This window comes from Castor canadensis, chromosome 4 (genome assembly GCF_047511655.1).
Source record: "Castor canadensis chromosome 4, mCasCan1.hap1v2, whole genome shotgun sequence".
Classification (NCBI taxonomy): Eukaryota; Metazoa; Chordata; class Mammalia; order Rodentia; family Castoridae; genus Castor; species Castor canadensis.
The window spans coordinates 181,412,205-181,439,420 of NC_133389.1; the positions used below are offsets into that span (position 1 = coordinate 181,412,205).

At 46.1% G+C, this 27,216-nt stretch overlaps 1 protein-coding gene across 1 annotated transcript in view; it reads right to left on the reverse strand.

Moving 5' to 3' along the window:
• Drc11 (dynein regulatory complex subunit 11) overlaps positions 1 to 27,216 on the reverse strand; it is a 170,149-nt gene that overhangs the window by 66,439 nt on the left and 76,494 nt on the right. The window contains exons 8-11 of the mRNA XM_074069567.1: positions 21,874 to 21,993; positions 8,317 to 8,392; positions 1,796 to 1,902; positions 1,392 to 1,487 (exon numbers count right to left, since the gene is read on the reverse strand). Coding sequence (XP_073925668.1) covers positions 1,392 to 1,487; positions 1,796 to 1,902; positions 8,317 to 8,392; positions 21,874 to 21,993 — 399 coding nt within the window. The remainder of the gene's footprint in view (positions 1 to 1,391; positions 1,488 to 1,795; positions 1,903 to 8,316; positions 8,393 to 21,873; positions 21,994 to 27,216) is intronic.

The window sequence follows — 27,216 nt, forward strand, 5'->3', positions numbered from 1 at the left end:
GACACCAGGGTTTTTGCTTTTTTGGCTTTTGGCTTTTTGATGGGGAAGGCTTTTGGCTTTTGGTTTTTTGATGTGGGAGGCTTTGGAAGGGAAAAGAATTGCTGAAGGGAAAAGGATTGCTGAAGGGGGAAAATGAATTGCTGAAGGGAAAGTACTGGAGAGAGATTGCTGAAGGGAAAAGAGAATTGCTAAAGCTAAGCTAAAGAAAAGCTAAAGAGAACATGGGACAGTGCAAGTCTGGGGGCAAAGACTTTAAGAGAGATTATGATAAAGAAACACTAAGAGAAAACATGGGACAGAGCGAGTCTAAGGAAAGAGACTTTAAAGAATAGTGAAGCAAGGTTTTAAGAAAAGACTTTAGAAGCAAGGTTTTAAAGAAGTGTAAAGGAGTAAGGCCTTAAAGAATAAAGACAGAGAAAAGAAGCAACAAGGCTGCTGTGCATCTCCATCCGAGTGCCCAACACACCTGGCCCCAACTTTCTGCATGTCTGTCTGTCTGTCCTTTGTCCTTTCTGCATCTTCTGTCACCGCCCAGTTAGCCCCAGTTAGGTTCGGTAGTAACAAGAGGGAGAGAAAAAAGCTCGCTCCAGAAGCATCCCATTTTTCACAGATAAAGACGCTGTGCGTGGAAGAAGCTTACCAGGTCACAGAACAGGGCTATGGGCAAATCCAGGTGCCTTCAGAGTTAACGGTAAACTCAATGCAAAACAGACCAGGATCGTCAACCTAAGACCATGTGGTCCTTGATTGAGCTAGGAGACTAGATGCCAGTGTGGCTGGTTGTGTGACAGACCTAAGCAAGATGTAGCAGGAAGAATGCCAGCCTGGAAGCACAGGTTGCCTTTGGCAGCCCAGTGCCACCTGGAAGAGGAAGTCTTGGCCATGACCTTTGGGTATCCTGGTCTAGTGGCAGGGCTGTCACAGGGGTGAAGATGGAGGCAGGAAGCTGAGGAAATGAAGTCTGGATGCTTTCATCCAACCAGCTGCTCTAAGTCACCAAGAGATGGACCGGTAGCAATTCAAAGTCAATCCACCTGATCCCCCATTCACAAAAACCTGCTCATTAGCTCTGGCCTTCCCTATGGGTCTATCCACATGGGGACAGGGGACAGGGGAGGTTGGGGCATGTGTTCTGGCCTCTCTGATGGTCTCATCCTATCCATGGGCTCAGGTGATGGGGGCTGGGATGCTCACTCTCGGATACTTGGGCTTATCTCACTTGTGAGCCCACAACCCTGAGCACTAAATGGCAGTCAATGAATTCACCTTCCCTGTGAGGTGTCCTGGGCACAGCCCGCTAGTGTCGGTAGGTACCTCTCCTTGACGGGCTGCTGTCCATTACTGGATCTGCCACCTACCCCCACCCCACCCCACCATGTTTGTTTACGCACCTTCTTCCCTCTCTTTCCTCCTTTGACCGGAAGTTCCTTTTCTTTGTTCACAGCAAGTTTTAAGTTTTTTAGTTCCTGTCTCATCAGCTCATCAACCTAGGCACAAATACAAAACACATAATTTTTAGGTAACTTTGTGTGTCTTGTATCTTCTCTGTGAAATGTAAATATTGCTTAAATTCTGGGGTAGGGAGAAGGTGGGAGGATAAAGGAGGGGGTGAGTTCAAAGTACACTGTCTGCATCTGTGGAATTACCACAATGAAACCCCTTGTACTACCAATGTATGCTAGTTAAAAAAGTAAAATAAAAAAATTCTGGGCTAGGCCAACAATAGGACGTTGTAAGAATGCACTGTCACTGCAGTAAGTGGCTGATTCTAACTACAAGATAAATGGAGCCGTACCTGAACCCTTATCTCTGACTCTAGTTCTTTCCGTTTCTCCTGTTTGATCATTTCTGGATCATAGTCCTGAGGGAAATTCCAAGATTCATCTCTGTTCATCCACGTGTCTGTACTCCAGAGGGGTAAAGGAAAAGAAAATGAAAAAAGTTCACTACGCAGGTTAACGAAAACAGTTACTATAACATCAACACAAGGCCAATCTTCTATCTAGTTACAAAGAATAAACATTTGAAAAAAATAAGACTGGCGGAATTCATAGATGTGCTGGTATCTTATCTTTAAAAAAAGGCAGAAAACAGCTAAGGCGAAAATATCAAGTAAAAATGCCTGATGCAAATGTGACAATAGTCATGCCAAAGAAGAATGTTACTGGTGGGATTATGCAATTATAGGTCCTATTTTTGTGTATGTTTTATGTTGCTTTTATTATTCACTTGATTCACTAAAATGTCAGTGATTTTGTTGCCTGTCAGCCCCAGCAGTAATTTATCCTTATTACAAAGTAGGCCACCCTAAGCACACAGCATCTGTTACTTCCCCTCAGTCAACAGCTATGTTATAAAAGTACTTTTTAGATTTTGCCTTCTCCTGCTGGCTAGAAGTTTGGACTTAGACAAATGTCACCCTGGAGAAAACCAGGATAATTTTGTATCACTCGAATAAGTTGAAACAGGGCTCATTTCTCATGGGGGAACCCCAAATGTATGACGAGGTGCCAGACAAGTGGGTCACTGATAATGAGCTTGCTAGTTTGAGAAATGAGATCTCGACCTGGAATTTATGTTCAGATGTGAAGGAAACTTACTGGAGCTCCCACCAAATAGGGCTGTGATGACCTTCAACTTGGGAAGGCACCTAGGGCCATGGAGACACAGGCAGAGGTCCCCTACCTCTGTGGGACAATGACTACAACTTGGAAAGACAGAAGAGTCTGCAGGGTCTCCAGGGTCGCGGTGGTCTGGGTGATGAACGCCTCCCCCATGGCTGACGAACAGCGTCAGCTGACCAGGAAGGAAAAGGGAGGCCCTGAATCCCAATGTCCAGGCAGACACTACATCTCACAGCTACAGAGAGGCAGAGCTGTCAAATGTGAAGCTTCAGAGTAGAGGAAGAACCTGGAGACACGTGCAGGTAAACGGGACGAGGGAGGGGCTCTGGAAACATCACAGGGGAGCAGAAATCAGCAAAAGGGAAGCATTGAAGGGAGAAGGGAGAAGATGTGGCATGCTGCAGGATAGCCAGGTTCCCTACTGCCCCACAGGCACTGAGACTGAGACACAACTCAGAGGTGGCAAACTGGCTCCAGTGTCTTTACTAGGGCTTCAGCCACATGATGCTCACTCGTCCAGGCAAAGCAGCTTGGTACAAGGAGCTACAGGTGAAATGGTGTCATGGGTGCCTGGCTTGGGGCAGGTGGAACATTGTCCTAGCATTCAGCACCTGCTGACAGCCGATCCGCTCTCCTCCCCTTCCCTTCCCCTTTCCTTCTTCTCCCTTTCTGTTCCTGTCCCCTGTCCACTTTCCTTCCCCTCCTCCTCCTTCTCCTCCTTAGGTGGCACTGGAGACTGAACACTTGATGGCCACTTGAGCCATGTCCCTAGCCTTTTGGTGTTTTTGCCCCATTTCCTGTAGCGCTGGAGCGAGGGGAATGGAATAGTGAGGCAAGGTAACCAGGTCGGCCCCAAATAATTAATGCTGTTCCCCAGAGCAGAGCATCTCCATGGTGTTAGCTGGACTGACTGACTGTTTCCTGCTCCAGAGAGGACTACTGCAAGACAGATGCATCCTAGAAACAACTGTGGCCAAAGAGCAGAGTTGGCTCAGCAGAGGAAGCGCTGGCCCCCAGGGTCTGCCATGTACTGTCTTTCAGGACTCAGAGCCAATTGTCCTCAGGACAAGACAGCTGTAGGAAGATGGGACCCAGAAGTGCAGCTCAAGTTTTTAAAGTGTGGGTTGACGGTTGATTCTATGGGTCACAGGCACTGACCCAGTGGCTCCATGGAGATTTGTGGAGGTGGCAATGGTTGTCATCATGCACAGATGAGGCAGGTCCACCTTACTTCCTGGCTCAGTGGTTGGCCCCAGGCAAAATCATGAGATCCTATCTAAAAAATAGCTAACGTAAAAAAAGGGCCGGGAGCATGGATCAAGTGTTAGAGCTCCTGCATAGTAAGCATGAGGCTCTAAGTTCAAACCTCAGTACCACCAAAAAAAGTGTTTAGGTTTTCCCTTTGAAAATACTAGAAAAAAAGGCATGACATGCAGAGGAGGAGATGGAGAAATTATGTTGTTTTTAAGAAATATTAAAAGGGGCAGACTCAGACATTAGAACCAGAAAAATGAAAACCATCAACCCTTCCCTCCTTTTAGATGTTAAGTTGGGAGAGCCTGGAGACATAGATGGGCTACCTGTTAGGGAGCTGCAGATGGACTGGCGAGTGGTTCAAGTGGCAGAGCACCTGCCTAGCAAGTGGGAAACCCTGAGTTCAAACTTCAGTGCCACCAAAAAAAAAAAAAAAATATTGCAAGGCTCCTTGAATGGGTGGAGACTGAAAAAGAAAGGCATGTCTTGCAAAAGGAAGTCCTAAAACACCTGCTGTCCCTGTGGTTTGGGTGGGCCTAGATCACATCTCTGTGTTTTACAATAATAAGCAGCACCCATCTTGGGCACCCAGATCCACTGTCTGATGACTTTGGGTTGCTGGATGACAGGACCCCAGCTCAGAAAGTATAAAGACTTCAGAAAAGAACCACCATGTTGAGTCTTTTCTCAATGTGTCTCCCCTTTTTTTCTACTTCTCCCTACTTTATCCTGTTATACTAAAATAAATCCTTGCTAAAATTCCCAGTTTGTGAGACTCCTGTTGTGAGACACCTGGAAACACTTTTCACGTGTGGATCTCAAGTTCCTGTGATATTGAGGAAGTCCCCTTGAGGCAGGCTAAATTAGGGACTCAGAGAAAAAACCAGTCATCCTACACTAACGTGCTTTGGCTCAGGAACTGCCCTCACCTGGCCGGGAACTGCCCAAGGCCCTCCCCACTCATTGGTTATTGGGTGGGAATCTCCTTGTTCTCCCCACCCCCTCCCCCCAGGTTAGCATAGGTTTCAGAAGCACCTGAAGTGCACTTGGCTTCGGGCTTCCACCTGGGCCCACCATGCTTCCCTTTGCATTTCCATTCCCTGTTCCCTAACTTTTAACAAACTCCATTTACACCCATGTGTCCTGCCACTGATTCTTCCACATGGGACGAGAATTTGGAAATCTGATCAAAGACTGAACCAGTGCCATTAACACCCTTGTCACACATCTGGTGACAGAGAAACTTTCCATGTGCTATTTACTAATAACTACTCTTTCAAATAGATTTCCCCCTCCCTTGCAGGATTACTAAATCTTCCAGAAAGCAAAGCATACCTGTTACATCAGGACATTTGCAAGCCAAGTAGCTTTGTTCTTTATAGGGAGCTACTTTCCTTTTTCACTAGACAGATTGACTAGCAGGGAACAAAGTGCTCGGTGATAAAAGGGGTACAGAATGCTAACAGAAGAGAGTGTGCAGGCTGATTATTTATGTAAAAACAGTTGCAGTAAGACTTTCTCATGCTGGAGTCACAGCTACGTTTTTAAAAGAAGCATTCACGCCGGCGGCACCCTTTGCCCATTTCCCCTCTCGAAGGCTTCAATGGGCCAAGTTTTCCCTAGAGACTTCTCTTTCTCATGACACTTTTGCACAGGGCACCTTTCAATCCCTTCAGGAATTTCATGGGCATTTACAAATGCAGGAAGCTGTTCGCGACCCTCAGAGGGCCACAAGTGCCCCTCGCTCCCCTACAGCCAGAACAAGCTTTTATCCCAAGAATGTGAAAAGCAGGCCTGGGCCCTTTCACATGGCTGGGAGGAGGGTGACAGGAGGGAGGGGCTGGGGGGCTAATCTTGGCGATTAAAATGCTAATGTCTTACTTGTAAAGGAAAACCTTTGATTTTAAAGAAAAGAATCGTAAGATGAAGTGATTCAATTTCATTAAGTTACCAAAGACCTGGTAGATAACACATCCAATGCCAGGACATCCAACCAGGGCAATGTCACTTGAGGTTTTCTTCTGAGGGACACTGCTGGGTTTCTCAGCCTTCATGGAAGCAGATTTCCATGGGGACAGTTCCAAGAGCTTTCCTGCGGGCGGGGTGGGGTGGGGGTGCTTGTGGAAGTTCAGCAGGTTGTAAGACCTGGCCTCTCAAAATTCATCTTTGCTTCTTAGGCAAGATAATGCTTGCATGTTGTTTGTGACAAGTGCAGTGTGGTAAAAGGGCAGCCAAAAAGTGATCCCACCCTGTCTCCTTCATGTCATATTGCTGGATGGTATTCATGAGGAAATTCAGTCATGAAACTATGACTTTGCTGAGCCCAGCCTGGGTCAGGTGCTGCTCTCAGAGTAAGTTAATAATGGAAGTCCTGCTCTCAGGAACTCCCACGTGGGACCCCACTGTGGGAAATGGCTGGGAGCAGGTCCTGGCGTGTCAGGCCTATGGTGATGGACACAGCTAGGCAGTGGGAGGCTGTCACTCCATGTGGGCTCCCAGAAGGCCTTACTGGCACTGAGTCTGAGGGGAGAGCATTGTGAGTGAGGGGAATAGGAAGTAATGGCCTAGGCCTGATGGAAGGGCTTTGCTGGGCATGGAGTGCAGTGGACTTGGCCTGGGGACTTCTCAGCCAGTCTCCTCTCATGTCTGTGAGCTGTGCTCCTGTGCTCCTTTTCTGTGTGTGTTTCAGACACCAGCTCCTCACATCTCAGTAGATGCAGGGGGCTTTTGCTCCCCTTCTCCTCTTCTGTTTGCCCTCCTTTTCTCTGCACAGTTGAATCAGAGGTGGAAGGGAGCCGGGCCTTCTGAATCCTGAGTGTGAGTGGACAGGGCACCTGCACCACCCTGGGTTGTCCCAGCTCCAGACATCCTGGAGGACAGGTGTGACCAAAGTGAGACAGTGTGACAGTGACTGGAAGTCACTGAGGCCAGGGCAAGCCTGGGAGGACACTGCAAGGGCAGGGGGCTCACAGAAGCTACTAGACACATTACAGAGCAGAGGAATGGTTTGGAAGGCTGATGGCAGATGCTTTCCATGCAACACGAAGCAAGTGAACTGTTCTAAAGGCCAAAAGAGTGATGGACAAAGCAGTGCCTTAACAAGCGGTGATTTTGTTCCCACACACCTGGGTGCCAGTGGAACGCAGCCAGGTCCTGACCTTGCAGCGCGGGCCACTGCAGTCCTATCTAGACACCCTGGATGGCCACACTGTCATCCTGATTTATGTAACCACTCAGCTTCTGCCACCAAAATACCCAGCATGTCACCTGCCTTGGGCACACATCACCTTTGGGTCAGATCAGCACCGTTCCCGACACGATGGAGACGATCAGTGTTTGCTGAGTGGACAAACAAGTGAGTATGAGCAAGTGCTCTGCACCACTGTGTGTTACAGAGCTGATGAATCCCCATATTGGATGGTGGCATCTCTCATTGTCCCTTCAAGGGAAGGGGGAGGCTGCTTCCTTTCTTGTGAAGACTGAATGAGAGGCACAGAAACCCCCAGCTTTGCAGTCTTGGCACTTAGTGAATGTCAGTCCATCCCTTTGACCTCCCTCTTCCCAATGAAAGTGGGCCAAACCCTGCCAATGTCAGGGTGCCTTGGGCTCCGTTTCAGCTCAGCATCCTAGGTAGCATGCAGGCATTTTTATCTTATGTGTTTCACACCTAAACTGTACTGATATTATTGTTCAGGATGAGCTCAATTCATTGGGGTGAATAACTTGAGTCAATTACAAATATTCTCTCTCCTCTCTCAGTCATCGGTATCAAAACCAGGGCTGTCAAGAAAAGATTCCAATTGAAGGAGGCACATGACTGATGTTTGGAAATTTCCTCCTGCGTGTCATTACTGTATTTTCCAAAAATTTCCACAACAGCAGTAAGGACCAGGGTCATGCTGGCAGATCATTTGGGGTTGGGATTTATCCCAAGGGTGGAGTGGAACTAAAGGAACTGGAGAAGAGTTGTAGCAAATTATAATGGAACTACCTGAAGGGTCGGTTCATACACTCGCAGATCCGGCTCTGCTAATGACATCGAACAACTGCCAAATGAACTGTGTGTCAGAACTCAGACACATGGCTTAGCCTAACAGGATTAAGATGTTTTACTGTGCAGATGGCATGGATTTTCTTAATGTAAACAGTGTAGGAAATGCCTTTCTTCCTGCCACTAAGCAAGAGAAGGGCTGAAGTCTTAGGCTCCAGCAACAGGATGGAAGTTTCTAATATGTTCTTGTCCTGTGCATGTCTTGTTCTTTTACCAGTGGTATGCCTTGAAGCCACCAGCCAACCTAGAGGGACAGAGGTCATAGTTTTCAACCTCTTGTGATTGAGCACTCAGGTCTTCCTGACACACTTTGGGGCTCGGGCCAGGGGGTCATGCTCAGTGGACAGAGTGACGCCTTGGCTATCATGAATGTTCTCCTGGACTGACCTTTGTATAAGTTATTTCCTTCCTCCATTGATCGAAGGAAAACACTTGGTGACATTTTCCACTCCTCATTTTCTTCCTGCTCAGAACAGAATAATATTTTTGTTAATCACAGGCATAGTTTATCTGTCAACACCAGACAGCAAAAGGTGCATATTTTGTAGTTGTCAGGACTGTGGTTTATTTATGTAATATTTTTGGCAAGCTCTCGACCACTTGAGCTACACATCAGCCCAACTGTTTTAGTTTGTTTTTCAGACAGGGTCTCTCACTTTTGCTTGGGCTGACCTGGGACCACTATCCTCTTACCCCTGCCTCCTGAGTAGCTGGAATTACAGGCATGTACCACCATCCCTGCCTGTCAAGGCAGCTCCCCTGCTGGAGGTCTGAGCAGGAAGTGCCATAGCCGCCAACCAGGCACCGATGGCCAGGCTCACCAAGGTGTCTGCAGTACACGGCCCCTGGTTTGATGCCCTCTTCTAGTGATTGGCTCCTTCCTTGTCTGAAGGCTGAATTCCCAGCCTGAGTCCTGTCTGCATTCCTTCACCACTTTATAGACCTGCTCCGCCTCCTTGCTCTGCTGCCTCCCTTGCCAGTTCCAGGCTTTCGAAAGCACCTACATTTTTCCTTCCTTCCTCTTCTCATCTGTCCTTTTCCTGAACTTGGAAGCCATCCTAAGGCCACAGACTGGTGTTGGGGACCTGGCATTTTCCCTGGAATAGGTTGGGCCCCCAGTGCAGAGAGCCCAATCATGTCATCCTTGGCTCCTGCTGCTGACTTTGGGCACAGAGATGGGAGTCTGCAGTATACCCACTGATATCTCTGCTCTGAGCTCCAACAAAACATTGTCAGCCCCTAAGCCACCTGGTCCTTCTGCTCCCAATCATGACAAGTTTTGCAGCCCCTTGCCTGATGTTTCCATGCAAGGACATTTATTGTAGCAATAAGTTTCTGATGACCAATGTCATTGTTACTGTTACCCTCAAAAAGGACAAAAGGAAGGAAGCTGGTTTTCAGTATGTCCACGAGGATTCTTCAAAGCCCTCCACACACTCTACATGCCTAGAGGAGGAGAGGACAGTTAGAGGACAGGAGCCAGCTCTCCCCTGTCCTGCTTCTGAGTCCCTGGGATGTTGGGCACCTGACAGCATTTCCTCTTCTGGGCATGTGTGGGGCTCAGAAGTATAGCAGCTGAGCCCTGTGGGCTACATTGTATGGTGTGGGATTTGCTCAGCTTCTGAGCCTCAGATCCCTGCTTGTCTCCCTTCTCCCTCACTCCGCATGGCTAAGGAGGCACCAAAAGGCACCTGTTTTACCTCTATGCTTGCTGGGATCTTTTCCCAGCCTCCCATCCCAGCCCCTCTGCTCAGGCCCTTGCTCTTGGACTGTCCAATTCAGGGTCACCCTCTCTGTCCTGTCCAAAGGGTCTTGCGACAGATTTGATCTTAAGACTTGTCTTGGAGCTCCTTGGAGGGTCCATCTGAACAGCATGAAGTCCAAGCCTTTTTGCAGGCTGAAGGTGGCACTCCCAAGCATGGCCCCCCCAGGGAGGTCCCCTTGCCTCTGCTGCCTCTGCACATGTCACTTCTTGTCACAGCTATACCAAGAAGGCCACCGGTGGTGCTCATGCCAGCACAGTCTTTCTTGCTTTCTGCTCCTTTCTCCTGTCCCCACTGCCCCTCCCACCCCTGGGCCTAGAAGGCTGGCTTCTAAGGCTTTCTGATGATTTTGGACTCAGACAGGCCCCTCTCTTCCAGAAGCCTCTCCAATGCTTCCTGGCTCCAGCAGCCAGCTTTCCACCCTTGAGCTCTGTCTGGGCCTCACCCACACCTCCCATGAGACTTCCTTCCTGTGGTCATCTTCCACGTCCCACCACACACAGGTGCATGGGAAGCGTGGACACTGTTTTCCTGGAGTCCGGCACCTCTGCCTGTGTGTAAGAGGCACCCAGGCACCCAGGGTGAACAAAAATATAAAATTTACATGTTTGATCTGCAGATAAATGGATAAATAGCACCCGTAGTACAATCCACACAGGAGACGCTATTTACCATGAAAAGGAATGAAGCACCGCTACACACTCTAACAAGGGAGAACCAGGAAACTGCTGTGCTGAGCGAGAGAAATCAGGCATACGACCACACATCACATGGTCCCATTTACATCCACTGCTCAGAATGGGCAGGTCCATGGAGCCAGGAAGCAGACAGGGGCAACCAGAGGCTGGGGGAGGGGGCGACGGGGACTGGCTGCTTAATCACTACAGGGTTTCCATTGGAAGTAGTAAGGCAAGTATTTCGAGGGTTTCTGTTGGAAGTGATGCAAACACTTTGAAAGTGGACGGAGGTGAAGACCCTAGTGTTAGTCACTTTAAGTGACTAATTTTAAGTTATATGAAATTTACCTCAGTAAAAAATTACTGAGAAATGCCTACTCTCAGCTCAATTCTTTGCTTTAGTATCTGAGAGCCAATCTTTGGTCAATGGTTAACAACCTAGTACAGGGGTCATTCATTTCTACCCAGTCTCCACCATGTCACATCACTTCCCAGCATCCCTCACCACTCATGCTCACATTCTGCTCTTAGGAAAAGGGACTCTGGTGGCTTTAGTGAAGCCTAGGTGGATGCACTGGGCAGTTTCCTCACGTGTTAGAATAAGACACAACTCTTGGGACAGAAGAAGAACCTTCTAGTTCATTCCCAGTGCTGTATAGTACTTAACTTTGGGCTGGTAGAATCTGAATTGTCCACAACACAGACTAGCATTTGGACAGGTGACACAATGGTCAGCCTTGTGTCTGGGAAGGCCCTGGCTTCCTGGAATGGGTCCCAGTCCAGGGCTGGCAGCACCTGCCCTCACGGGGAGCCGATTCCCACCTAAGCAAATTCATGCTTCTTTCTGCAGTTATTTGTGAAGCCTAGCTCCGGTTATGTGACAGGCCAGATCAGGCATCTCCGATGCCTCCCCATGGCATGATCAGTGACCAGTTTGTCTTCATGGCTGCACCTCCCTGTCCTCCCTGTCCTCCCTGATGCTCATTTGTGCTCGGTTGCCCTGAACTCTGGTCAATTTCTGACTCAATGTGAGTCCTTCTGCTCTGCTTGCCTGCAGGGGTCAGCTCCTACAACAGGAGGTGGCAGGTTCTCAGAGGTCCCTGAAGTCCTGCAGCTTTCAGATACCAGGGGAGATGAGTGAAGAGGCCAAGGGTTTGGGGGGGGGGCGGAGGGCAGGGGCACCTGGAGGTCACAGAAGGTCTGCCTGGAGCCACAGCTTGTAGTTCTAGCTGCTCTACAGAACCCAGAGACAACTGGGACCCAGAACTAGCAGGGCTCAGAGCCTATGAAGCAACTGACCCACCTTCTGGTTCACATTAAAGCAAAGCTGTCTGGTTAAGGAGCCCCCCTAGAACTCAGGTGAGCTCAGGTGTAGCTATTGTCCCAATCCTGGCTACCAAATCACCCAGTCAAGGGAAGCAAGAGACCAGTGTTGATTGGGTAAGTCCCAGAGGAAACAGATCAGGGCCAGAAGAAAACTCAAAATAACTCCCATCAGTCTCTGTCAGATACTATTTATCCATCCAGAGGAACTTTTTATCCCTCCCCACCCTCCTCTATCCTTTTTATCCTATGTCTCACTAAGGACTCAGATCTTTGTTACTTTTTAGTCAATGTGTTGCTATTCATTGTTGTCATTTTTGCTTTGTCCTCGGTTTGTCCTGTATTAGCCCGTGGGAGGCCCTATAAGTGGAGAGGGAGACGGCCTATAAGGAGAGGGCCCTATAAACGAGGGAGACGGGATTGAGGAAGGGCCTTGGAAGGACCTGGAACTGTATTTTCAGAGAGATTGGACTTGGCCTACGAGCAGGGTAGCTGTGGCAGGATTGGCTTATGGGACATTGCTGTGGCGGGAACGGGGGTCAGGCTGCAGCGGAGGCACAGTATCCACCTTCTCTCTGACCAGAATCCCCTTCTTCTGGGCACCTATTTCTCTGTACTTGCTACTGGCCATGAGTGCTCGTCTTGGCTGCAGTCTGGGCTATGAGACCCCCTTTATGGTGAGGACTCCATCTTACAGGTGATTCCAGCTCCATACGGAATCAGCGCAGCGCCTTCTATATAATTGGTGCTTAAGGCATGCACATAAGAGTAAAAATGGAGGTCTATATGTTTGGCTTCATTTCTATAATAAATATCAAATTCCCAAGAGGGGAAAACATTGTCAGGCCAGTTTGGGACACATCTAATCCTGATCATTTTTAACAGTGAATGCTAATATTCCCATGACATACTAGGGCACAGCTTTCCAGTGCTTTGACTGTGCAGTGGAGGTTTCTGCTTTTCCTCTAAAATCTAACGAGTCAAAGTTTTTTGGATGGATCCCATTTTTTGGCTGCTGTTTTAAGCATTTTATATAGTGCCCATTTTGGCAATTACTGGGGGAGGAAGATTTCATGAGGACATTTGAATCAACTGTCTCTATTCCAAAGTCATTTTATCCCCCCGAATCTTTTCCTGTGACGGCGTCATATAAGAACACTGGGCAATTTGTCACTGCATTGCCCCTTCTGATGAAAACTTCTTGGCCATCACTCCACCATTCCCAACTCAGCCGAGCATCAGAAGACTGAACCAAAGAGAGGGAGGCCCAGGCCAAGGAGCCGTACCTGGTCCTCCATGGCCTGAACCGACTGTGAAGGCGACCTGCAGGTACTCTGTCTTCTAGACATTGCTATCACACCAGGAGTCCAAGACTTGCAAAGCCCAATTGCCTTTTCCTTCGGCACCATGTAAACTCTTTTTTCTGCCTGGAAATTGTGCTACTGGTTTTGTGTGTTTATCCCTAATGTCAAGACATAATGTCTGGCTGCTGTAACAGAATACCACAGGCTTAGCAGCAACAGAGCTTTGGAAGACCCAAGATAAAGGCCAGAGCAGACGCTGGGTCTGGAGGGAGCCAAATGGTGCGTTCTGCCTGCGTCCTCACGTGGAGGAGAGGCAAAGCAGCTTCCTGGTGCGTTTTATAAGAGTACTAACTCTAATCGTGAGTGCTCCTGCTTCATGACCTTGTTACACCAGAGGCCCCACCTCCTAACACTTCACATTGGAGAGTAATGTCTCAACACGTGAACTTTTGGGGGGACGCAAACATTCAGACCACAGCAACCAGTGCATGGCATTTTCCCATGCTGTCCTTGGTTGATTTTCCACTCCTGCAGGGTGGTGGTCATTCATGTCTCAATCACTTCTCTGAATTGCTTTTCAGGATTGCTCACAGACCGGGTGATGAATAAATGAAACAGGTCATGACCCCACCTCAGGGGTCAGGTCCCTGTCTCACCTGTCCTTCTCCACATCACCAGCTATGATCTGGGGTTTGCCAAATCTGCCTTTCTTCTCTCTCTCTCTCTCTCTCTTTTTTTGCAAATAGAGCCGTTTCCATGGCTCCTGTCTTCAGGGATGTCTTTGGGACACCTCCAACAACCAGTTAGCAGCAGGGAGATAGGGCCTACTGGCTCTCTTGGTACAGCTGAGGCTCTTGGCCACAGATTCCTTTAGGATGGCCAGAGGCTCTCTGATTGTCTCGGGCTTTCTTTCTGTGGCCTGTTTAGTTGTAAAGTGCCCAGGACAAAGCAGCTGATTTGTTCAAATAAACTGCTGGAGGCCACTTGATTTGATTTCCAGATTATAATGATCAAGTGGGTCTGTTGAAAGTGGTCATTTTTAGTGAGGTTGTCTGAAAATGGTTCTTCTACAGTACAGGTACGAGATGCGTGCTGGGTGTTTTTAGACTTTCCTCCTCAGAGTAATGAGACACAGTGAGCTATCCAGAGACAGAATACACAGTCAGTTTCATAAGAGGCTCCTCTCACATGTGTGATCCTATGATCTGTCTTAGAGAAATCAGTGTGCCTGCCCTGTCCTTCCCTCAATGCTGTCCCCTCCAGGAATTTCCTGCACGGTGTGAGGAGTGGCTCAGATGAACAGAGGCTCTGGCATCTGAAGTGACTGTTGGCATTTCCTATTGGTCAGTGTGTGGCAAAATTCAAATAGAGCTGCATCAGTTACTCTTAACCCAGGGAAGGTGTGCATTTGCCAGCACAGGAGTTCAAATGTCACTATATTTTAAGATAAAAACACACCAAAATAACGTGATGGCTTATGCAATTTAACTTGAAAAGAATTAAGCACCTCCTCACTATTGGGTTTTTCACTGAGAACGTCTCTTTGCTCTTTTGCTCACACATTTCCACCCATGCTAGCGATTCATGTTTTTGCACCTGTCAGGGTTTCAGGACACTCTTCTTTTCCTGGTGTGAGGAAATGACAGATCTGAGAGAATCTATAACGTGAAGTCTAAAAATATGCTGCTATGTCCTAAATACATCATCTCAGTTTTCTTTGATGACAGTGTGTTTGATTTTTGTTGGAAGGACCCTCCTGGTTATTATTAATAAACTCCATTTCTCACATTGGCCACTGAAACTGCCAGCTGGTCTCCTCCAAACCTACACCCCACAACCCACAGCCCATCTCAGGAATGCTCAACCTTCTACCAGAGCCCCAGAGGGCAACTGAACCCTCCTCCTCACGGGTCCTCATTTCCCCTGACTCCTGCATTCCACTGCAGGATATCACAACTAATGACCAGTAGGCATCACGAATTATAAGAAAACACTTCATATACATTCATGCATAAAGAAATTTCTGGGAAGATACCACCAACCTGTTAATGATGGTTAATTCTGAGTGATGGGTTCCAAGTGAGTTTTTCTTTGCCAATCAAAAACTGTGATAGTTCATTGCATTCGTCAATTTGATTGGAACATGAACTGCCCAGATAACTGGTCAAACATTGTTTCTGAGTGTGTCTATGAGCGTGTTTCTGAATAGGTTAGAATTTGGACCAGTGGACAAGGAAACTGGATGGCCCTTCCCAGTGCAGGTGGGCATTGTCCCATCCCTTGAGGCCTGAAAGGAGCCAAAAGGTCGAGAAAGGTAGAACTCAAGCTCTGCCTGGCTGCCTGAGCTGGGAGGTTGTCTTCCCTGCCCAGGAAGCTCCCATGCTCAGGCCCTCAGTCTTGGACTGGAAGCTGTACCATCGACAGGGCTCTCAGACCTTCAGACTACACCACTGGCCTTCCTAGGTCTCTAGTTTACAGATGAGCAGACAACAGGTCAGCCTCCAAATCTCACGAGCCAATGGCTTATAATAAAGCAATCTCTCTCTCTCTGGTTCTGTTTTCTTGACAACCATGACTAATACAATCACCTGTTTCCCTCCCCATGGAACATGCACTGCTTGAGTGGTAAATGTCACACATTGCTTGATAAGGAGAGGAGAGTTCAGGGAGGAACCTGGGAAAATGAAGCCTTGGGCCAGCCCAGGAAAGTAGGGTCCTTCTGTCCTTGCTTCTCAGTCCTCAGGGAAGGGGATCTCTATTGTCTTCCAGACATTTTCAAGCTGGGAAATCAGGTCCAGTGAGAAGGGTCTCTCTGCCCAAGTCTGACTCTGAGTCTGGTGGCTCCCACTTATGCACAGGGGGCTGAGTTCTGAGTGGTCCCCTGCCCCTGTGTCCTCCACCCACTATCAGTCTTTCCTTCTACCTGGCCCAGTGCCTGGCCCATATCCATCTGAGCAGGGCCAACTATTTTACAATGTTCTTCTCCTCATTTTCTCTCCCCAGCTTTGCTTCCCATTTCTTTCATTTGCTGGGAAAACGGAGGCCGTTGGGGTAAGACGGGTTTCCCCCTCCCTTCACCCCGTCCTCATCCCTTGGAATTCCTCTGGTTCTCCTCCACTGCTCTTTACCACGGGTGACCTCATCATTCTCTGTTTGGCATCATGTCCCTCTGCCTTACCCCCGCACCCCCACCTCCCTCCATCCCTGGCCACTGCGGTTTCTCATGCCATTGACACCTGTCCCTTGCCTCTCCCCATCTTAACGCCTCCATGACGTTCCTAATCACTTTGGGACTTCTTGAAAGATACAGCTCCGTTAGCTGGTCCTCTCTGAGTCCCCTCTCTCTGAGTCCCCTCCTCTCTCAGTCTGTGCTCCTGCCTGCTTCCTCTGCCTCTGCAACTCCAGACTTCTCCCTACCACTTTAAATGTAAATTCAGAAAACACTAGCATCCACCCCAAGCTGCAGTAGTGCCCAGAGGACCAGTGTCGTGCTCCATAACCATACCCTCCCCACACATCCCATTGACTTTTCTGCAGCATTCAACACCAGTGGGTCTCTCTCTTTACAGACCCTCTACTTTGTCTCCATTACATTCTTTGTTCTCCTTTCTCATGGCAGATGGGCAGAGGGAGAACCTGCTTTTTTTCTCCCTGGAGATTCACACCCTTGGGAAATTGAGCTGATCTCATCGTGCTGAAGTTCATCCTGTGTCCCTGGCTGTGCTCAACCCAGTGCTGGTCTCACTTTTTCCTCATATTCTGATACATGGGCACAATCCAGATTCTTCACTTATACCCCTTAGTTCCCCACAGCTCATCCAGCCCTGCCCCTTGGCAAGTGTGTCCTGCACACAGATCCATCCAGTGTCTACACCACCAGTCTTCATTTTGACTGTGTTTGCCCTCAATTTCCAGCTGAATTGCAAGCAATGGCTTGAGCGAGTAGCTCCAAAGCCACTTTGTGTGGCTCATTCCTCTGCTTTGCACTCTAGACACTCAGAGTCCACCTCAATGCATGGGATCCTCCAGCTCCTCCAGCTCCTCCAGTCCCCAGTCAGCCAGGTGGGTCCTTCTCAATGCCCACTACTCCCAGGGCAGGTCTTCATCTTACTTGCTCTCCTGAAGTATTCAGTGCACAACTCTGTGTGCCAAGTACTTTGGGAGGGCAGATCATATTTTAGGTTCCCTCTGGTTGCTGCTGGGGACAAACTGTAGGGTGGCAGGAGAGGAGTGGGGCTTTGAGTAGGAGGCTGTGACAGTTGTCTGCTGAGAGGCAATGGTGCCTTGTGGTTGAGAGGTGGCCATGAAGATGAGGGAAGACTTGGGTCTCTTAACTGGTGTGTCATGTCCTCCATGAAGTTTCAAGATCACTTCTTGTCACTGTAGTACTTTCAGATCATCTCTCTCTGCTATCCATCTGCAGTGCTTCCTGTGGTCCTTCTCCCATGGGGCCAAATACCTCCTTTCTCTAGGCAGTGAGTTTTGAGCTTTTTAGGGAGAAGAGCCCATTAAAAACACAGAGAAGGTTCAAATACCTTTTCTCTGGAGAATGCACTTCCATATGCAAGTTTATGTACAATTTCAGGGGGCCCATTCCCTGGGTAGGACCCCAGTTTTCTCTGTAGCCCAGAAGCCAAACCTCTCCTTTCTTCACACCATCCTCACTTACTGTGTCCATGGGCATAATATGATCAATATGTTCCTTTCCAAGATGGCAGCTTCTTCCCTGCCAACATCTTTTGGAAAAGAAATACCCAACACTCCCTTTTTCATCTTAATGAAGGGATGCAAAATTTGCTTCATCATGTTCTAAAATAAGATGAGGCTGTGGTTGGCCAAGTGGTTCAATATGGGGTACCTTCTTGGTACCAAGAGGCTGGAGAGAAGACTCTGTGACCAGCCACAGGTGCATGGCACCTCAGACACAGGAGAGCTCATTGTGTGTGCTGTGTATGGGCTCAAGGATCTTCCCAAAAGAATTTAGTGCTGACCAAGTCATTTTATGGCTAGAGTGAGTTTAGAGAAGATTCTAGCATTTATGTGATTATGTGCTTTGTGTTCCAGTCAAAATCATTTGAAATAATTCCTAATGATTTTATAACCATTGGAAAATAATGGGAAAACTGTTGTAAGGATGGGCTGCAGGACTGGAGGTGTAGCTCCAGTGGTAGAACAACTACTTTGCAACCACCAAGCACTGAGCTCAAACCCTACTCCAAAGAAAAAGAATGAGTTGCATAGGGCTCTTTTCCTGTTATATTTTTTCTAAAGCCAATCTGAGGTCCACACAACTGATGGGAGATAAATGAAATCACTTTGCTACTGAAAGCACATTTGCAGATACTGTTTCAGGTTACAGAAAACATCCTTCTGGCACTAGCATTCTCCCTCAGTGTAGTACTCTGACCAGGGGCTTCTTCTGGGTAATCGCCAATAATTTTGATTTAAAGTCAAGGATCCAATGAAAGCAATTTTATTTTTACTGGGAAATTGTACGTATTAGACCTTTGTAGATAAATGGTTTGCAAATATTTTCTCCCAGTCTTATCTTTTTATTCTCACTCTTTGGTCATTTACAGAGTGAAAAATTTTAAACTTGATGAAGGTCAGTTTGTTATTTTTTCCTTTCATGGATTGTGTTTTTGATGTCAAGTGTAAAAGCTCTTTGTCTAGCCCTCGGTCCCTGAATAAGCATTTATCTCAAATTTTCATAGTTTGATGTTCAAGTCCACGGTCCATTTTGCAGAAGGTGTGAAGTTTAGGGAGAGATTTCTTTTCTTGACAATGGATGAAAAACTGATTTTGGAAGCTCATCTGTGAATTGTGCTTTTATGTTTTCTATTAGCCCTACTCTGCAGATGAAAATGGACTGATTTGTTCCCCTTTATCCTTCAGCCCTCAGTATGGAGAGTCCAGATGGATACAGATGAAGAACTGAAAACTTTAATATTTCAAACACCAAATTGCCTTGCTAAGTTTCCTGATGAAATGATCAAATGAACATAAGAGTCCCAATCCTAGGTATTTTGTTTTAAAACATTCTTGTGTACAGTTGCAGAGATCTGAAAAGGACAGCTCTACCCTTTCCTCACTCCACTAGCCCCACAATAAATTGGAAATTCAGAGGTGTGATTCATTGCAAAACTCAATCAAATCACCCAGCAGTTCTCATGAGTTTTTTGTACCTGTAATCTGCTTTTTTCATATTTATGCTTATTTGAAATTGGCTTGTGTTCCTGTGGCGCTTTCAGCAGCTGTCTACCTGTGTGATATTTTGAAAAGAGTCTGTTTTCTATGCAAAGAAGAGAGTTGAAGAGATAACCCAGCTTTTCAATAGGAGCTTTTTCCAAGCTTTCTGAGTGGCAACTGATGATTACCCATAGGACAGCCACATAGCTTGGCCACTGTGCTAGGCTTAGGGGAGGCAAGCTGGTGACCATGCTGGCTTAACAAAACTCCTTTCTTTCCCCATCCGGCCCTGCCTTCTAACCAGGAGAATAACAAACATCTTTTCCCACAGGCCAAAATATAAGTCCTCACACGAGGGTTTGAATAGCTGATCTCAGGAGTGATTCTAGACACCTAGGACTGATTTTAGAATAAGATTTCAAAGAGTGTATTGAAACGATCATCTGATTTCCAAAATGTTTATAATGTAATTTAAACATACCATATTTATTAGAGATTACCATTTCTTCTTTTAATAATCACATGGTCACTTTGTAGCTCGGTACTTTTAATGAATAAATTAATTTTTAAGTAATTCTGAAGATATCCCCCTTTTTTGCAAGTACTTCATAAATTTCATAAATGCTGATCTCAAACTGCTTTTTTATAAAACTGTTCATTCAGTGAGTCATTAATAGTTAATAAAATATCTTTGCCCAATGACCAGATTGCATAGCTGAGAATTTCAGATTTATATGAAATAAGCTTCACCAACAGTGAATTTTTAATTTTCAAGTGTAAAACTCCTTCATGCATATTTAGGGGACGAGATGCTTACAATAAAATTGAATTTTTTCCAATTCTCTTTTATTCATAGGTGCTTTGCAATTATTTCACAGAGAGGATTTTAAAATTGAACTCCATGGATTGAGCTGTCTTTTTTCCTTGGTGCAGGTAGGACCATAGGGCACTCAGTAGGTGGTCTCATGGGTGAGTTCCCTGAAAACACTCCAGTGGAGACCCAGGCAGGTAGTCTAAGCATGTCACCAAGGAAGGGAGGGAGAAGCAGCCCTGGGTGAAGGGACAATTATCTGCAAATCCTGCAGGGAGCCTGGGAGCTAGGAGAGCCCTTTAGAATTGTCCAGGTGGCAGACGAGGAGGATGGTCTTTGATACTGTCACACATCTGTCCTGGAATGCAGGCTGCCCCAAGAGGGGTGTGACCTCACTTGGAGGGGCTCCCTAAGATGGAAGCATTTTTGGGGAGGAACTCAGCTGTGAGTTGCCAGCGTGGACATTCTGGATAGCTGGGAGGTAGAAGGTCTTGATTACAAAGGGGGCATCTGCCACCACTGGCTTGGGTTGTGCCCCAAATGCACAGTGAGAGGTCTCTCTTTTTTTGGTCACACAGTGAACAATGGGTCATGGTCAAAGACAGGAATGAAGACAAATGGGGTAAGATGAAAGATGTGATGCTTATAACCATGCTGGGACGAGACATGCAAGAAGAACCCTCACCTCCATCTGTCCAGCCCCAATCATGCCATAGAGTTTTCAACAAAATGTTGGCCCTTGTCACCATCACATACCCTTGCATTCATGTAGACTTTAGGTAGTGTCAACTGATGCTTATCCTCACTCTCCCTTGCTCACCATGTCTGATCCCTGATCACAAGCTTGGCTCCTTTCTTTCTCACTGCAACATGGCAGAGTTCCCAGGCACATTCACCTGGCCCCCTTCAGTTGCCTCCCTGACAGAGAAATCCTCAGGTTTCCTTGTTGGTTGGAACCATGTCTTGGAAGAACATGCTTGAGGAGCATGGCTGTTGCTCCTTGAGTTAGATCTGGGTCTCTGCCTCTAAGCGGGGTCACAGGGGACCATAACCTCTGAAGAGCCACTCTCGAGAACTGATTCATATTAAAGTACTACTCTTGGAGGTGATTCAGACAGTGTCACAGGGAAGCCATAACCTTAGGGACTCACTCCAGGAGTTGACTCAGATCACACTTTTGGTCTTCTGGGTGATGCAGGAGATTCTACTTAACATCATCACACTTTCAGATGGGCCACTGTCACACCCAAGCTCTCTTTCCCACAGGGAGTTGATGCTGGGAGCACCCAGCAGCTCTGGGAGTATCCCTCTCCCACATTCTTGCAGATGAAGACCGCCAACGGCTGCACCAAGTACCAGCACCTGGCAGGTCGTCCACCTCCACTTCCAACACCACTTTACAAGGGAAGGCCTGCTTCCACATTACACTGCATGAACTCCGACTTCCCTTGGTAGTAAGAAAGAAACGCTTCTGTTAAAGTATACCCGGAATGTCAATATTAATGATAAATTGGAGTGAAGATACTCGGGTTACATAAGACATGATTACTTTGACTTCCCAGTGGGTCCTTGGTTTGTCAAGCATTTTTTTTCTCTCTACCCTTGGGGACAGATAAGTGGGTTGATTCATTTTCAAGAACGAAAATTCAAGCCTATGTAAAATACAGGAGTTGTTGAAACTACAACTTACCCTACCAGATACTTAAAGTCATAGGAACGAGGGCAACTGGATGTGTCACCCAACATAAAACAAAGAAAAACCTTTGGCAGCTGGAATTGTTCAACAGATTTGAGATTATCCCACTCACTGACAGTCAAAAAAGGGCACTAAAAAGAAAATAAGATCAAATTTCTAAAAATTTACCTAAATACTTTACCTTAGATTTTTCCTTTACTCTTTTCTGTCCCTTCTTTTTTTCGGCTTTCTTTTCTGTTTTGTTTGTTTTCTTTCGGCTCTTTTCCTCCTCTTCTTGGTTGGCAAGGATGTTCTCAATAACCTGGAAGGAAACCAAAATAACCACATCACTTAATAGACCCTAAACCAAGAGGACAACTGGATTTCTGGGCTGGAAGAAAGTGCTTCTGCTGGTTTGTGTCCTTTTTCTGCTCTCCCCTGGACCCCAGAATCTGATCCTCCTGTGGGCATCACGGGGCTCCTTGCAGTTGTCTACCTGAGTTGGATTTGTCAGAAGGAAGCAGCTGTCAGGTCTCAGAGGGCAGAGGGACAGAGCTTTCTGGTTCAGTTCCCCTCTCATTCAGAGCAACTCCAGCTTTTGGGGACTGCACAAATGCTAGAAGAAGCCATGGCTTCCTCATTATCTCAACCAAACCTGGGTGTGTCAACCCTGCCACCTCACTTCAAAATTCAAGTTCAGGAAGCCCCCGTTGCCTGCCTGGGCTTCAATGGTGACAGCTGTTCGCATAGCTTCCCTTTACTACGAATAATCAAACATCTCATCTGGTATATTATTTATTTATTAATGTGTTTATTTATTTATTATTTTTATTATCATATTATTTTTGTACTGGGGGTACACTGTGACATTTACAAAAGTGCTTACTTAAATTCACCCCCTCTGTCATTCTTCTTCATTCCCCTCCCCCCATTCTTAGAATAGTTTCAACAGGTCTTATTTTTCCATTTTTATACATGAGTACACAGTATTTACACCATATTCACCCTCCTACACCCTTTTCTTATATCCTCATTCCTCTCATTGGTTATCAACCCTCAGACAGAACCTGTTTTACCTTCCTGCCCTCCATTTTTGAAAAAGAGACATTTTTGTTTAAGATAGCTACACAGAGAGTTTCATTATGACATTTCCATGTATATGTATTATATCCTGAATTGATTCATCCCTTCCATTTTTCTCCTTTCTACCTTAGTGCCCTTCTTATGGTGAAACCAACAGGTTTAAAAATTCTATATTCATTCCTATGTGGGAAGCACATCAATCATATTCACCTTACATCAGTGTAGGAACAAGACATAAGGAAACACGCTGAAAACTGTTAAACGATGCAGGATGGGGAAAGGGCGAGGAAGTGCAGTGGAGGGGGTTACATTAACTTAAATACAGTGCATAATAATAATATATGCATAATTTTTGTAAAGCCAAGGTAAATGCCAAGGTCAAAATCCCACTGAACAATGGACAGACCTAAACAACAAAGGACAAGAATGAAAAACAGGTCATGCTAAGGGAAGGGCACTAATGGGGGGGGGTAAAAGAAGGAAGTAAAGAGGTGAATATGGTTAATGTACTCTCTCCTGGGAGATTTAATTTGCATTTCCTACAGTGACAAAGACCACTTATTCTTCCTATATTTTACGATTCTTCTTAACAAGTACCTTGTTTGCATAGGACTGGTGTTACTGGAGCGTTGGCGAGGGCTAGGAAACACCTACTTCAGTTTAGTGTGATGTGTTTCCTAAGCAAACACTCCCTCCACTAAGAGCAGTGAATTCTGGGAGACAGCAGGATGACAGTGATAGGCACACTTCCTGTTTGGCCCACAGGGCTCTGCTCATCACTGGTCCTGTGACTGAGACAAGCCTCATAACTTCTCTGAGGCTCAGCTTCCTCAGCTCTCAAATGAAGTCAACACTTCCATACACAGCTCTTAGGATAGGCCAGGCACTGGTATAAGGGCATCACAAAACTACATTCATTTACTGCTGGAGAGAGTCCCCTGGGGGACTGGGTGGGTGGGACACAAAAAGCTGGGGAAATGTACCCAGGGACACACAGCTAGTGGGTAGCTGAGATGGGATGGGGAGAACAGGTGCTACCTGGGGTGAGGTTCGTAGTGAAGAGAGAAAAGAGGCAGGGTGCGCAAGAACATTGTCAATTCATTCTGTGGGACGAAACACACATAGCAAACTCATACCCTGCACGCAGAGCCCGCACAGTGGACACTCAGTCTTGAGTCTGAGCTTGGTATGTCATTTTGAAAAAACTAAAAATAAAAAGTTGAAACTTAAAGATTGGGGAGGCAAGACCATGGTTAATGCCAGTTCACCTCTAGCATATGGTGCCAGCCATTTTCCTGGGGAAACTCCACTTGACCTTGCCTTCGCAGTGATTTCCCAAAGTTCTGGTTTATTTTCCAGGATGGTGATGTGATGGTGGTGGTGATTTTGTGGACAGGGGATTGAACTGGGGCCTCAGGTTTATTAGAAAGCACTTTACCACTTGAGCTATGCCCTCAGCCTTTTTGTTTTATTTATTTATTTTCTGAGGTAGGGTCTTGCTAACTTTTCTCTGACTGGGTTGAACTCCTTCTGATCCTGCTGTCTCCACCTCCTGACTATCTGGGATTACAGGCTAGGATTATAGTTTTGATATTCTATCTACAGGGTTCTTTAAAGTTTAGTTTTTCATGCAGAAAATAACTTTATCATTGTGTCAACCATCTTTCCATTACTGTAGCGATACCTGAGCTAATCAACTTCAACAGAGGAAAGGTTTATTTTGGCTCACAGAGTAGTCAGTTGGCCCTGTTGCTCCAGGGACTGACGTTGGCAGTACGTGATGGTGGGAGCCCATAGCAGAGGAAGCTGTTCACCTCATGGCAGCCAGGAAGCAGAAAGAAACAGAGAGACAGGGAGGGGCCAGTGCTCCCAATCTCCTTCAAGGTCATGTCCCAAGTGGCCTAACTTTTTCCCAGCAGGCCTCACCATCTAAAGGTTCTACCACCTCCCAATAGTGCCACAGGCTGGCAACCAAAGCCCTTAGCACATGGGTCTTAGGGGAACATGTATCCAAACCATAGCAATTGTGAGCAAAGCAGGAAATCATGCTATCATCTGGAGTTAAAACAAAACCAAACCAAACCTCCAAACTACAGTGATATGGTAGTATTATGTTTAATATTTTGAGGAGTCTCCATAATTTTTTCCAAAATGGCTGAACTAATTTGCACCCCATCAACAATGTGCAAGGACTCCCTTTACTCCACATTCTCTCCAGCACTTGTTATCTTGCATCTTTTTGATAATAGCATCCTAACAGGTGCGAGGTGACCTCTTGGTGTTATTAATTTGCATTTACTGTGGTTGGTGTTGAACGTCTGTTCATGTATCTGTCAGCTATCTCTATGCTTTCTTTTTCTTTTTCTCTTATGCTTTCTTTTGGGTCCCTTGCCCATTTAGGGCTGGGTTGTTTTATTGCCATTGGGTTGTTTGAGTTCCTCGTCTATTTTGGATATTAACTTCTTTTTTTTTATTGTTCATATGTACATACAATGCTTGGGTCATTTCTCCCCCCTCCCCCCAACCCCTCCCTTACCACCCACCCCACCCCCTCCCTCTCCTCCTCACCCCCTCAATACCCGGCAGAAACTATTTTGCCCTTATCTCTGATTTTGTTGAAGAGAGAGTATAAGCAGTAATAGGAAGGAACAAGGGGTTTTGCTGGTTGAGATAAGGATAGCTATACAGGGCATTGACTCACATTAATTTCCTGTGCGTGTGTGTTACCTTCTAGGTTAATTCTTTTTGATCTAACCTTTTCTCTAGTTCCTGGTCCCCTTCTCTTATTGGCTTCAGTTGCTTTTAAGGTATCTGCTTTAGTTTCTCTACATTGAGGGCAACAAATGCTAGCTAATTTTTTAGGTGTCTTACCTATCCTCACCCCTCACTTTTGTGCTAAAGCTTTTATCATGTGCTCAAAGTCCAATCCCCTTGTTGTGTTTGCCCTTGATCTAATGTCCACATATGAGGGAGAACTTACGATTTTTGGTCTTTTGGGCCAGGCTAACCTCACTCAGAATGATGTTCTCCAATTCCATCCATTTACCAGCGAATGATAACATTTTGTTCTTCTTTATGGCTGCATAGAATTCCATTGTGTATAGATACCACATTTTCTCGATCCATTCATCAGTAGTGGGGAATCTTGGCTGTTTCCATAACTTGGCTATTGTGAATAGTGCTGCAATAAACATGGGTGTACAGGTGCCTCTGGAGTAACCTGTGTCACAGTCTTTTGGGTTTATCCCCAAGAGTGGTATTGCTGGATCATGTGGTAGATGGATGTCTAGCTTTTTAAGAAGCCTCCAAATTTTTTTCCAGAGTGGTTGTACTAGTTTACATTCCCACCAACAGTGTAAGAGGGTTCCTTTTTCCCGCATCCTCGCCAACACCTGTTGTTGGTGGTGTTGGTGATGATGGCTATTCTAACAGGGGTGAGGTGGAATCTTAGTGTGGTTTTAATTTGCATTTCCTTTATTGCTAGAGATGGTGAGCATTTTTTCATGTGTTTTTTGGCCATTTGAATTTCTTCTTTTGAGAAAGTTCTGTTTAGTTCACTTGCCCATTTCTTTATTGGTTCATTAGTTTTGGGAGAATTTAGTTTTTTAAGTTCCCTATATATTCTGGTTATCAGTCCTTTGTCTGATGTGTAGCTGGCAAATATTTTCTCCCACTCTGTGGGTGTTCTCTTCAGTTTAGAGACCATTTCTTTTGATGAACAGAAGCTTTTTAGTTTTATGAGGTCCCATTTATCTATGCTATCTCTTAGTTGCTGTGCTGCTGGGGTTTCGTTGAGAAAGTTCTTACCTATACCTACTAACTCCAGAGTATTTCCTACTCTTTCCTGTATCAACTTTAGAGTTTGGGGTCTGATATTAAGATCCTTGATCCATTTTGAGTTAATCTTGCTATAGGGTGATATACATGGATCTAGTTTCAGTTTTTTGCAGACTGCTAACCAGTTTTCCCAGCAGTTTTTGTTGAAGAGGCTGCTATTTCTCCATCGTATATTTTTAGTGCCTTTGTTAAAGACAAGTTGGTTATAGTTGTGTGGCTTCATATCTGGGTCCTCTATTCTGTTCCACTGGTCTTCATGTCTGTTTTTGTGCCAGTACCATGCTGTTTTTATTGTTATTGCTTTGTAATATAGTTTGAAGTCAGGTATTGTGATACCTCCAGCATTGTTCTTTTGACTGAGTATTGCCTTGGCTATTCGTGGCCTCTTGTCTTTCCATATAAATTTCACAGTAGATTTTTCAATCTCTTTAATGAATGTCATTGGAATTTTGATGGGAATTGCATTAAACATGTAGATTACTTTTGGGAGTATTGACATTTTTACTATGTTGATTCTACCAATCCATGAGCATGGGAGATCTCTCCACTTTCTATAGTCTTCCTCAGTCTCTTTCTTCAGAAGTTTATAGTTTTCCTTGTAGAGGTCTTTCACATCTTTTTTTAG